The sequence below is a fragment of the Sebastes fasciatus genome, chromosome 4 (genome assembly GCF_043250625.1).
Source record: "Sebastes fasciatus isolate fSebFas1 chromosome 4, fSebFas1.pri, whole genome shotgun sequence".
NCBI lineage: Eukaryota > Metazoa > Chordata > Actinopteri > Perciformes > Sebastidae > Sebastes > Sebastes fasciatus.
This window is the reverse complement of record NC_133798.1, coordinates 33,971,779-33,985,875: the sequence shown is the minus strand read 5'-3', so window position 1 is coordinate 33,985,875 and position 14,097 is coordinate 33,971,779. Positions and strand designations below refer to the sequence as shown.

Genomic DNA, 14,097 nt, shown 5'->3' with positions numbered 1-14,097 from the left:
AAACACTTTATTTTTCTCATCCTGTCTGTCTGAATATACCTGTATTCACCCTCTGTCTGAAACGCTCCGTTTTAGCGCCTGTCTCTTTAAGACCCCCCTCCAGTTTTTCCATGATATTTCCCCTTTAAAGCACAAAATAAATGCGCTGAACACAGATGTAAACACAGATTATGTATCACACTGGGCAACAGGGAGGGTTTCAAATAGAAACAACTGATAAATTCTAATATTGACATATAGAACGCAGTCAATTATCAGTCAATAAGATACTGTGTGAACAGAAGTTCCTCTACAGGAGCACAAACTACAGTTTATATTATTATAGTATCATTGTGTCTCGCCTGTGTCGGCTTTTCTGCAACATCACACCTCAAATGTTTTGTTCAGTATAGTACATTCAGTGTTGATATTCACTACACAATGCGTTTTTATATCCTCCCTGATGATGAAATGGTGCAGATGTGCTCTTGACTGTCACACACCAACAACAGCGTATTAGATCAGTGACTAATAGCCTTTTTTACTGTGCACACAAAGACGTATCAATCTCAAGTTTAAGTATGCCTGTCATGAGCTCAGCACTTAAATCACAGAGTACAATTACCTTGTCATGGTGTCTAATCAGGCTTGCATTCCTCTCTGCCTCTTTGCGGAGCTAATTTTCCATGCCAGACCGCTGTGTTACTTCCTCATTTTACGACATATACTGTTGAGATATATAGCGAGCATAAATGAAAAAGCTATTATAACGTTACTGTTAATGTTTGTAAACTCTCATTTGACCCTTTTATGTGTTCTTGGTAGGTTTCTATAGCAGGAAATAAACAGGTTTGTGAGGAGACTCTGGGGTTCTTTTCGTCACATTTTCTATTCTCCATTGTACCGAAGAATCTTTCCTCTCATTGGTCAAAAGTTTTTGCTTCGTTGGTCGTAACTGGCTGGCATTTTTGTCTGTATTTCTATTGTGTGGTTTCCTCCATTGCCTCTCTCTCTCTGTATTGGTCGATGCTTATGTGGCCCGTTGATGTTGTTTCTCTTGTTGGACGCTGCAGCATGACACCTCCCTGTCTCTTTGACCAAAGCTGAAGCTGTCAGCTGATCTCTGCGAACCACGACGCTGACCTCGAGCCTCTTCTCTTCTTCCTATAGGCTAGCCACACCGGTATGCGCTCGTACATTTACAAGCAGAGCTCTGTGATTGGCTCGCAGGCGGAGCACACTGGGATGCGGACGTATTACTTCAGCGCCGACACCCAGGAGGACATGAACACCTGGCTGAGGGCCATGAACCAGGCCACGCTGATGCAGAACCACGGCAACACACTCATCAGGTAGGGACACACACGTACACACACATGCACGGAGTATCTCTCTCTCATTGAACTTGAACTGAACACACGCCTTATAAACATTCATTGCCCTTCAACCAGGCGGCTGTAGAACGCCAGCAACACAGTAAAGAGATCCATGAGTACATTCAGTCAATAAACATGACTTATTCAGTAATAAGGCTGAAGTAATGTAAACTTTCTGTAGGTACAGGAAGTTCCAGGTCTTTACTTTTTCTGTTTCTACTGATAAACATTGATTTCTTCACCTTTACGCCATGAGCTCCCCCTTGTGTTTGCTGCCAGTATTTTGATTCCTGTATACAGTATGTTGTTTAAAATGAAAACTCGAGTCATCTTTTGTATTTTTCATTGAGATATAAAGTCGATTAATGTCCCTTCTTTAATTGGGAATACACTAGGAATCGCTAGTGTAGATCTGACTGAAAACACACATATACACAAACATACAAACCCACATGTACTTGCTCCTTTAAAATGTCATCTTCCATCAGTTCATCTTCGGTGCCAAGCATATTCATCGGTCAGTACTGTGGCGATTTTTGTACTACACTTCCCAGAGATCACCTGTTAATAAACCAGAAGTCTCTTTACTTTTAGGCCTTTGTCCTGTGTTTAACTAGAAATGAGGCATTTTTAGATAAATAAATTTAGATTTTGTTGCACTGTATTGCTCACTGACATAAAACTACATTCATTCATTTTTGATGCCTCCGTGCCGGCGATAGCCATGGCCGAACGCATTACGTTTTCTGGTCGTCTGTCTGGTCGTCCGCCCCACTCTTGTGAACGCGATATCTCAGGAACACCTTGAGCAAATTTCTTATAATTTGACACAAATGTCTACTTGGACTCAAGGATGATAAGATTTTGGTGGTCAAAGGTCAAGGTCACTGTGACCTCACAAAACACAGTTTTGGCCACGACTCAAGAATTCTTATGATGATAATGATGACAATTTCACACAAATGTCTAACAGGATAAAATGATGAAGTGATGACATTTTGGACAGACATTGATGTAAACTGAGGTGGCTCAGATCAAATACGTCCCATCATTCACTGGCAGCCTCAGACACCCGCAGCTCGTACTGCTTCGCTTTCTTTTTTAGTTTTTTGGAAGGGGAAATCCCACAAGACTACTCTAGTTGTTAATGAATGACAGGAGGGGGAAACCTAACTGAAGACAGACAGCTTCCACTTCGGAAGTTTATAAACCACTTTTTCACCCCGTTTCTGCGTTTCCTTATTGAACAAACTAAAGCACTAGTATTACTATTTGTTGGCACGTTGCACTCATTTTTCAAGAGTTTGGTTACTTTTACAATATGCAGATAGATTTCTATAGAGTGGTGGACTACATAGCTAGAAACACACTACTCTTTAAGGAACAGTGAGTAGCATTTCGGGGATCTATTGGGAGAAATTGCTACATAATATTATTAAGCATGTTTTCTTTAGTCTATAATCACCTGAAAATACGAATTGTTGTATTTTCGTCACCTTAGAATGAGCCGTTTATTTCTACATATGTTCCCATTTATGTTTTTTGCGTTGGCCACCGTAGTTCTGTTACAAGCTTGGCACACGGAAGAAGTTTCAGTTGGTTGCAATCTGTAACCTCACCGCTAGATGCCGCCAGATTTTATACGTTGCACCTTTAAACTAAAAGATAATGCCTTATATGCTCAATTTAACACAATATAATAGGGACAAACCAGTCATCATAATGCTAATTTATATTGCATATCTTCAGCTGCTGGCAGCGAGCACGCCAGCACCTGTTTAATTCATTTTCTAAAAGTAAACTTTGGTGTGTGGTTCATTGGCTTTCCGAGACCTGACTATTCCTCCGGCTTCTTGTCACAGGGGATTTCATTAGTGAGTTTCAACTCTAGCTGTGGTTACACGGCTTTGCTTGTCACCTGCCCCTGCTCTAAAGTGGTCTGTGTGGTGTATTTAGCCCTGTGCTTAAAGTTTGAGGTGAGGCTAAAAGTTTTCTCTTTTATGTGACAGTCGTCTAGTTCAGATTCAGTTCAGCACACCAGAACAAAGACTAGGACAACTGAAATGGTGGAACCCGACGTCCATGGGATATCAGGGAAGTGATCAAATGAAACAGAATTGGTGCTTATCGAGTAAAAGCCACTGAAATCCTCGGAGAGGTTTGAGGAAAAAGCAGTAGTTGATTATCATCTGGTCTCTTGTGTAGTGTAGGTTTATCCAAATATTCAAAGTAGGGATGTCAATCGATTCAAATATTTAATTGCGATCAAACGCACATTATTCACATATTTTTTATTTGTTCAAAATGTACCTTAAAGGGAGATTTGTCAATTATTTATTACTCTTATCAACATGGGAGCGGGCAAATATGCTGCTTTATTAACAACAAAAAAAAATGACAGATATTGTCCAGAAACCCTCACAGGTACTGCATTTAGCATAAAACAATATGCTCAAATCATAACATGGCAAACTGCAGCCCAACAGCCAACAACAGCTGTCAGTGTGTCAGTGTGCTGACTTGACTATGACTTGCCCCAAACTGCATGTGATTATCATAAAGTGGGCATGTCTGTAAAGGGGAGACTCGTGTGTACCCATAGAACCCATTTTAATTCGCATATCTGAAGGTCAGAGGTCACGGGACCCCTTTGAAAATGGCCATGACAATTTTTCCTTGCACAAATTTAGTGTAACATTGGAGTGATATTTAGCCTCCCACACAACAAGCTAGTTTGACATGTTGGTATCCATGGATTCATTAGGTTTTTTAACTTCATATGATGGCAGTATCTCCACTCTAGCTTTATAACAGAGCCTGCTACAACCTAAAAATCGCAACTAGCATTAATGCGTTAAGTTTGCGTTAATGCATTATTATGGCGTTAACTTTGACAGCCCTTATTGAAAGGAAGAGTTGGATGCCAGACAGGAGAATAATCATAATCTTACCCGTGTCACTTTACTCTCTGTTGCTCTTCCAGCTCACAGATGTGTCTGATTTATCTCCTCACCTTCCTTTCCTGTCTCTCTCAGGAATGAAACTCTCACAATGTTGAAGGGAAAGTTACAAAAAGTATAAGAGTGTAAAATACTAACATTTCATGTAATCTCTCCTCTCCACAGACCATCTGACAGGTTCGAGACGTTTCACATGTTGCAGCAGCAGGCCGTCCCGCAGACGAACCACGTAAACCACCACAAGACCCCAGACTCTGAGTTCATGAGACCCATCGTCCACGAGGTCCTCCTGGAGCCCATACACCGCGACCTAGACGACCGCTGCAGCTTCCACAAAGACTCTCCCGACACCCCCATGTTGGAGCACCCCATCGGAAGCACAGCCCTGGAAATGGACACGCACATGTCCCTCCCCTCCAACCCGGCGCCCTCTGCTCTCCCGCAATTAGACCACATGTCGGCCTCGGCGCCCGTGTCCAGGGTTCCGTCCCGGGCACCGTCGCGAGCCGCCTCCACCCTGCCCTCCAGCGTTTGCACGAGGAACGGCCTGGTCTCCACGCCCAGCCCCATCCTGGAGCCCAACGGGATCGCGGCGGGGACGTACCAGAGGGCCCCGGCGCCGCAGCCGGCTGCTGACACACAAAAGCAGGTGCACAGGAGAAGTACTCTGGAGCAAGTGGAGCAGTGGGTCAAAGTGCAGAAGGCTGAGCACAAAGGGTACGTCACTGGCATATGTCCTATCTTATTTTGTGAAAATACAGATGATTATGTGTATGGACTATGCAGCATGCAGACAGGGTAGATTTACACCACATGTACTGCATACAGTTATTGTAGATTTCCTATAGTGGCCTTTACTTGCAGATTGAACATGAACGTGAATACCAACCCGTCATAAACACATCAGGTCTGCACAGCGCAATGTTTTATTTCTGACAATATTGAGCTTGTTATTGTTTAGAAATGGAACAACAGATCAAACTGTTCCCTTGTGAACTTAAAGGGATACTTCAGTTGTTTTGTAGTGGGGTTATATGAGGTATTTATCCAGAGTCAGTGTATTACCTACAGTAGATGACGGTCAGCACACCCCAGTTTGGAGAAACAGACAGGACTACCGGAGCAAAGCAATACAGAGCTATGGACGGGGGCAGCAGAAAAACTTATTTTAGCCACCTAAAAGAAAGGCTCACCTAAAACATTGATATCTGTTTAGGTGTACGCTAGATTTAGAATATTTTCCGATAGCAAACTGAACTGAAAGTGAAACTTATCTATACTGTTTTTGTCATCTGAGTCTGCTGGCTTTGGAGTGAGCATAGATAAGTTTCACTAGTAGTTCAGGTCCTCGTCGGAAAGGAGAAGTAAACGGCCGTCTGACGGCAAGATAAAGTAGTGAAAATATTCTAAATATAACGTACACTTAAACTGGTATTGATTTTTTTAGGTGAGCCTTTCTTTTAGGTGGCTAAAATAAGTTTTTCTAGCGCCCCCGTCCACAGCACTGTATTTCTTTGCTCTGGTGTCGGTACTCTTGTCCGTACCGACCGTCATCTACTGTTAGTAATACACTTAATTAATACTTATCCACAACTATGGATAAGTACTTCATACAACCCCACTACAAAACAACTGAAGTATCCCTTTAAAGTCCATTTGTAGCTCAAGAAATTTCATTTGTCATTCATCTTATCTTCTTATTTAATCATTAAATAAGATTCAAGGTAAGATTAGATAAATCTATATTCTATTCTGTTAATTGGTTATGAAGAAATATGCCTTTGTGTCCTGCTGTTCCTCCTCAACAGCCCTCCATCCAGAGAGAACACTCTCCCTCGTCGCACACCACCAACTCAGCACAAGTTCACCACCATAGATGCATATCAGACCCTGCCAAAGACCCCTCGCCAGAGCCCCACGCCCGCCCGATTCGGTGAGTACAAGTACGCCCAGGACCGCCTCAGCCACTTCCGCCTCACCCCTGACCCCGGGCCCAACACCGTCTGGCAGCTGTACGAGTGGCAGCAGCGCCACCAGTTCCGTCACGGCAGCCCCACGGCGCCGCTCTACACTCCGGCCCCGGACTACCCGTTTGGCCCTCGCCCCCCATCCACTGTGCCTGCCACCTCCTTAGCAGCCAGGTCGGAAGGAGCGCCCCGCTGTGTGTCGGTACCACCTTCATCTGCAGACATCCCTCCGCCGGGGCCTCCGCCCGGCTCCAGCAGAACCCTGTCGCCTACAAAGAGGCCGCACACGCCGGCCGAACGGGTGACAGTCAGGCCCGTGGGTGATAGGTCAGTGGTGGACATCCCCTTCGCTGTTTCCCCCCGCAGGACCAAATCTCAGATGCTCAAGGTAAAATAATGTCTGACAGATGTAGAACAACAATATTGCATGTTTGTTGTAAACAGGAGGTGTAACTAACTGAAAGAAAGTCTAATTTTTATTTTCATAGGTAATGATGTAATGCAGTCAGTAAACAGAGTCCAGCTTTCTCTGGACAGTGATTGTGTAATCTATTCTTCTTACTATGCACAGAGAAGTGTCCAGACACAACGCTAAAACTTCATTGGACAGATTAGACTGTTCTCAATCAGGGGAATGAGAGTCAACTTACAAGGCTGGTGTTTTTGGTATCATATTTACCTTATGGCCTGATCAAACAGAGGTGCAGGTGGAAAATGTGAGGCTTTTTGTTCCCCTTTTTTCAATTTGCTGCGTCTTTTTTATTGTTGCTAGGCAACCACAGAATGAATGCTAACATTACCTTAATACTAAGGCTGTCAATCGATTATAATATTCAATATATATATGATATATAATGTCTATATATAATATATTTAATCGTGATTAATTCACATTAATCACATTAATCCCATCATAGTGATTAATCACATCATAGTTAATCACGATTAATCGCAAATCAATTGCACATTACATCGGTACATCGCACCAATGGATTCCTTCGTTTTTCTAGTTTCACATGATATGCCAGTATCTTCACTCTAGCTTTAAAACTGAGCCCTCTAAAGCCTAAAAATCGCAAGTTGTGTTAATGCTATAAAGAAATTAGTGGCGTTAAATCGAATTTTCCTTATTATCACGTTAACTTCGACAACCCTACTTAATACAAACCATGAACTGTACGCTATCTACCTACAGTACCTAGTTAATGAAAACAACTTGCCTGGAATCTCACGTACAGCACTAATGCTGTTTTCTGTTCAGATCACGGTAACTACGGTTGGTAAAGTCATAAAGCTCTGAATATTCAGCAGAAGTCCCCGCAATGAGAAAAAAAACGCGAGATGCTCAGCAACATAGAAGCGGCTCGCAAACCGCTTCACTCTCCATGAAAATTACAAAACGCCGCCCCGTGCTGCTTAAACGCACTCCGTCTTATCCAAAACAACTTCAAATTAAAGTAAACCCGAGTTCCTAGCTCCACAGCGATCATATATCAATCAACTAATAATTATTCAAGTGTCCCCAGAATGTTTAAGCAAGTAATTATACAAGAAAAGAGACAAAGAGACGGAATGCAGCTGTGATGTATGAAGGACGGGTCCTGTAATGGTAGCATGTATATAGATATTGTAGATTAGACATATTCAATGGCATTTTGGATGACAGCAGATTATTTCCTGTCACTGCACTCTGTTGCATGGAGTTGTATGAGATTGATCCCGTGTTGCCTGTTGTTTGTGCTCTTCCAGAGATTGGACCATTAATTTTTTTTTCCCCGCTGCCAAGTGCAAAATATCAAATAGAGTAGTTTCTCATCCAGAACGGTGTCAGTCATTCTGACAGCGTGGGCTGCATGTTGGAACTCTGCTCCGCTGAACAGAATAATTGTTTCAGTGCCTCGGGGCACAATGGCAGACATATCCTTAAGGCTTAAAGCAGTCGGTAAAATTACCTCAACTGTATCAGCAATCAGCCAAACTGTTAACTGTAAACTATACTGAAGATGAATGCATACTGTTTAATATATACTGTTTAATGCAAACTGAGAAATCCATCAGTGTTTGCATATCACATTTCTGAAATTGAGTGAAAAAACACACAAATATGCAAATGTACGCCCACTCTCCCACAACCACCAGCAACTTCATTTTGCCCAGAGATAATAAAGAATACAGTGTTTCATTATCGAGGTCATGTGAAACATTTTATCCTCTTGGAGAAGAATTGTAGCCGTTGGTGAACTTCTGTTGTGATAGCAGATTCTTCATTATTCAGATTATTTTGTGTGGTAGGACCGTCTTTATTCTGTAATTGCTATAACACACAAAGGGCCTCATGCAGCAACGTTCCCTTAAATCTCTCTTAAATTTAAGAGAAAAAATAAGAATAAATCAACTCCGGATAAACCAAAAGTTCTTAACCATCCAGATGTGCTCTTACCAGGTGTGCTGCTGAATGATGAATCCTACTTGATCATAAATTGGAGGCGTGTGGCAGATATACTATATAAGGGCAGGGGTTGTGGCGTTTGCAAATACTCTGGAACATTCCCAAGAATTGGAGAGATGCCACCAAAAAAAGGCTGTAAGAAGAAGAACTTAAGCAGTAGTGAAATCGAGGCACTGTTAAATAAACTTAAACAAAGTAAACATGTGATTTTCCAGAGCGTCCGTACTGGTGTTACTGGAAAATCAAAAAGCATCTAAGAGCAGTATGTACGCCATTCAGAAGCTGAACGCACACAATATCACCTAAGGGTTTTTATAATCTTAATTAGGATCAATGGACCAATAGTATGTCTTTAAAAATCCTTATAATTACTCTAAAACATATAATGATCTAAATTTGATTGACCTTTGTCTCCTTGCGTTGGACAATTTGTGGACTGTGAAAACAAGATGTTTTTTCTCTTATCTTGGTGAGAGTGCTCTCGTCCACTCGTAAAATGTTCTTTTACCTGAGAGAAGAGCAAAAACAAGAAAACATTTGTGGTGAATCCCAGAAATAAAATGGGTATTAACAAAAATAAGAACAAATCATGGATACGAGCAAAAATAGGACGAAATTTGTTCTTATATCAATTCCTACTCCGTGAGGCCCATTGTCTGTTATTCGATTTGTTTAATATTCTAAGCTCCAGTGTGTGTGTATATATGTGTATGTACTGTATGTAAAATGTGTTGTGTATGTGTTGTCAGGCTGCTACTATCGAGAGACGGTCAATGCCTCCATCTGGCTACATCACACACACAGTCAGTGCACCCAGCCTTCATGGCAAAACGGTACGTTTTACAAATAAAAACATAAAACATACTTCACTGTATTGCAAATAAGAATATTTAATAAACACTACATTAGGCATGGATTTCAATATTTGGAACTTGGAGCAGAAACCTTAAAGATTGGAGGCTTAAGAGGCCTGTAATCTTGATTTACATTTTGTCGGCGCGGGCCTGTTGTTGGCCGTGGCTGAACATTTGGGAGACGTTGCCTGTCACCTACAGCGTGTCGCTGTAGATGTGTGTTGAGTTCCGCCTTTTGTTTCAGCACCGTTAATCCTCCTAAATTTAGCTGCTTGTTCAATTTGGCCGTCAACAAAGTGGCTCCCAGTGCTGTGAATGCAAGGTTACTAAAACTCAACAGAAGTTTCATTGAAGTTTGGTGTGGTCAGTTTTGATGCCAGATTTAATGTCCTGTGATGCCCGACAGCCCGAGGAGCTCACCCTGCTCCTCATTCAGCTGCGCCGGCATCAGGCCAAGATGGCCTCCGCCCGTCAGCACGCGTTTACCCAGCTCCAGCGGATCAACGGTCCCAAAGAGGCTTACCACCACAACCACTTCCTCACCACTAGAACCAGTCCCCTCCTCAGCTCCAGTCCCTCTCCTGTGTCCCACCTCGGACCTGTGAGCCTCTCGGCTACCCTGGGCCCTTGCTTCACCCAGGTGGGGCCCAACCGCGGCATGCCCGCCCCTCATTTTACCAGGGGCCGTAGAGGTTGCCACTAAACATATTGCAGGGCTGCATTACTCTTAAATCAGATCTACCATCTACCATCTACTATGAATTTTCAACATTTTTTTATTGGGAAATGTAATCCTTTTTGTCCATTATTCGTGGCTCTTTGTTGGTCAGTTTGTCTCTCCGTCAATCTGTCTGTCCAACATTTTGGTCCAGGGTGAAATATCTGATCAGTTGAGGAATTCTAATCTATTATCTATCTAATCTCATTCTAATTTTTGAGGATACCATCGCAATTTAAATTTGTCCAACACTTTAATTTTTAACAAGATTTTGTGAAAAGTAATTTCTGGATTTACAAATTTGCTAAATCTTTAGTCGTCAGAGGATGAATCCTAAAGACATTTAACCTCCTGACACTTTCTCTAGTGCCACTAACAGGTCAGGTTGTCAAGCACAGAAGATATTTCAAAATATGCCGGATGGATTTCCATAATCAAATATGAAGTAACATTTCAAGTCCAGTGAAAGCAGTTAAATTCTTCAACTGTAGCGACTTGTTAAGCGACTTGTTCGTACATCACTATGTCTTGCCAAACCTAATCATGCAGCACCTAGTCTGCAGGAGGATTGGGATCTCAAATTAGGAACATTTCATACACACGACCAGCAATGTTTGCTGCCTAATAGCACATAAAACTATTGAAAATATAAAAAATATAATATAATATCTTTAAATCAAAACTCAAAACTAATCTGACATGCCTGTTATTATACCTTTAAGGTTCTCAATACGATATTCAGATCATTTATTTAGCAGCAAACAACTATTTGCTATGTAGATAAGATATAGAGGAGTAATGTCTACCTGAGCAGAGAATGAAGTCTGAGAGCCTCTGTGCTTTGTCGACATAGCCGAGCCAGCCGTGTCTATAAGGTAACCCTCAAATTGCGAAATTTGCGCTAACTGCTATCCGTCACTTCGGAGGAGCCGATGGGCGACGGCTCCAACGTTTTGAATTTGGACTGCTGTTACCCATTTTAAACATTAGCTGTCTACAGTGCTACATATTGCTTTAAAACAGTCTGACTTTGATGCCCCTCACTTACCCCCGTCATCCCACCACCACCAACAGATCTGACCAAGTTGAAAGCAACACATGGACCGCATTAATTTCCACCGTGATTGTCTCATTTCTTCAGCAACACTGTCATCACAAAGATTCTCTAATCACATAAGAGATATATACAAATTCACTGTAATATTTCCTATTAGCAGACACTGAACAAAGGTTTTATAACATGTTATCATATTCACTGAGACTGACATCTCCCCCAGACACACTCTTAGGCCAGACCTGTAACTCATAGTTGATCATGCACTTGGTAGTTCCCAACTGTAAAAACAATAACCTATATCCCAGGATAGATAAAGCAAAAGCCAAGTCAATAGCCAAGTCCCAGTATATCAGTGGCAACCTCTACCCAGCAGCTCCAGTGCTTTAGTGGTGTGACACCGGGCCTTGCTGTCGTCATAGAAACCATCCGCCTCTTTTCCTCCATGTGCTGTTCTTGGCTGGTCCGTTTCCATATCGTGCTTCTTAGTGATGCTGTCCATAAGCATGTTGTGCTGCTAACTTTTCCGACGACGTCCACAAAGCCATCCCCATGCTTTGGCTAACCGGCTGGCTGTGGATGTGTCGGTCACTTTGGTCTTCTGATCCGTGAATCTGTCCATTGTCGGCAGTCTGTTTTTTTTGTGGAGTGATGTGAGCTGAATTATACTCAGCAATGTTTCGATATCCGCTGCTTCTAATGGATCTGGTTTGTGGCTGGTGTTTTGTTTGTTTGCAGTAGGAGCATCTCTGAGTAGAGAAATTAATTGATTGTACTGTATGTGTTGTGATGCATGTTGGCACAGACACATAACGGCAGCCCGCACCTCATACTCGACAAGCAAATGTCACTACTGAATGAATTATCAGTCTTTAGATTCAGATAGTGAATTATTTAATTCCTGTTGACACAAATCAATAATCCACGCTCACATGTTTGTCCCCCTCTAGAGTGATGACACCTATATGCTGCTGAAGAAGGACTTGGAGTATCTGGACCTGAAGGTGAGAGTTTATCCCCTGATCCCTGTTAGTTATTTCACTAATCTTCTGCTTTAGTTCAAGTGTTCAATGTTTCTGCTGTGCCTTCTCTGATTTGAAATGTCTCTAGCTCAAACTAACACTCTTGGTGTTTCTTACTAACGACCACTTTTAACATTCTGGCCACGCGTTAGAGATGTTGAGACTAAATATCCCCAGTAGACCTCTAACTCTTCTCACCAAAAGCAGCCACCTTTTTTTGTGACTGCGGCTCTGTGTCTTTGTGATTTTGACTCCCAGATCAGAGCTCTAGAGCCCCTGATCCTCGCAGTTCACAGTTTACTACTGCACTGCACTGCTGGGCCTCTCAGGCCTCTAATGAACGTAAGCTGTATGTGTCTGTGTGCGTGTTATAACAGATTTAACGTTGTACGTAGTGCGTCTGTGACTGTGTGTGTGTGTGTGTGTGTGTGTGCGCGCGCATATACTGTATGCTTGTGCATGTTTCTCCAGTGTTCAGAGTAGGGACGCATGTGTCTAGTCTGTATGTGAGAGTGTGTGTTCACGTCTTGAGAGAGACTTTGTTCTAGAGAGACCATCCCATTGCTTACGGCACCGCATTCACGGCTTGAATGGCATCAAATGTCTACTCTCCACGTGATCTTTGACCTCTCCTCCTCCCTCCCTCCTTCCCTCCCTCCCTCCCTCCCTCCCTCCCTCCCTCCGTCGTGGTGATGTTGACGATGCTGTTGAAAAGTGAGCATGGGATGGCTCGGCAGTGCATGTGTTGTGGCTGTGGCCCGGTGGTTGAAAAGCCAGCTGCTTCTACCATCGTCTCTGAAACGCTGCACCTCCTTGACAAGAACACAGGGCTCTGCTGTGTCATGTCTCTACTTTATTCCAAAAAGGAGCACATGTGGTCCCAAACTAATCATTTACAAGCACAAGAAAGAGCTTTTATCAGGGAAATTTCTCATTGTTCAATTTGCACATGTGCTCCATTTAAATGTTTTTTTTTTAGCGTAAGTGTTTCAGGAGGTTATTGTAGCACTGTAGAACCCTGTCAGTAACTCCAGTAAAACTCAAAGTGAGCACCTGAACTGTACGACGGCATAATAAGGCCATTGTAGGTAAGAAAATGAAATAGTTACAGAGCTCCGGGAGGGAGTAATATTCTGAGAAAAAACTCAGAATTTTCGAGATTAAAGTTGTAAATTTACGACAAAAAAACATGGATATTCTCTGAGAATAAAGTGGCAAATTTATGGAAAAAAAACTCACAAATTTGCGAGATGATAAAGTCGTAAATTTACAAGACAAAAACTCAGAAAAATAGTGCAAAACCGTGGTAACGCCAGCCGCTGTCTGAATTTCATTGCTCCTAAAGTAGTGTTAATATGGTGAGAATGGCCTCTGAGCGAGGCGAAGGTCCTGAAAGATACATATACCCATTTTCTTTCATGTTCTTTCTGTCTTTTTTTTATGAACATAAGTAGATATTAATATTGTAGAAGTTACAGGAAAGTAGAGATGAATAAATTCAATCTTTGACTACAGGAAGGTATGTGTCTTTTATTTCAGCACAGCTAACAGTAAAAAACAACCGTTGAGAAGACGTTACTCAGAACACACTGCGTTACCATAGTAACACACTGATGCTTTTAAGGGACCCTTGCTCAACTGTCACTGTGTCAAGGTGAAGGGAAAGCAACACAGAAAAGGCACATAACATAACTGCTTGCGTTGAACAACATATTATG

The 14,097-nt window shown here is 42.3% G+C and overlaps 1 protein-coding gene across 20 annotated transcripts in view; it reads left to right on the top strand.

Annotated features, from left to right (window-relative positions):
* The window catches only part of LOC141766710 (pleckstrin homology domain-containing family A member 7-like), a 187,322-nt gene that overhangs the window by 152,475 nt on the left and 20,750 nt on the right, over positions 1-14,097 (top strand). For 7 of the 20 annotated variants that reach the window (XM_074633785.1, XM_074633783.1, XM_074633784.1 and 4 more), the window contains 7 exons: positions 1,150-1,331; positions 4,481-5,032; positions 6,124-6,670; positions 9,481-9,564; positions 9,992-10,225; positions 12,308-12,361; positions 12,638-12,721. In XM_074633785.1, coding sequence (XP_074489886.1) covers positions 1,150-1,331; positions 4,481-5,032; positions 6,124-6,670; positions 9,481-9,564; positions 9,992-10,225; positions 12,308-12,361; positions 12,638-12,721 — 1,737 coding nt within the window. The remainder of the gene's footprint in view (positions 1-1,149; positions 1,332-4,480; positions 5,033-6,123; positions 6,671-9,480; positions 9,565-9,991; positions 10,226-12,307; positions 12,362-12,637; positions 12,722-14,097) is intronic. The other 13 variants (XM_074633798.1, XM_074633794.1, XM_074633796.1 and 10 more) reach the window with 7 other exon arrangements.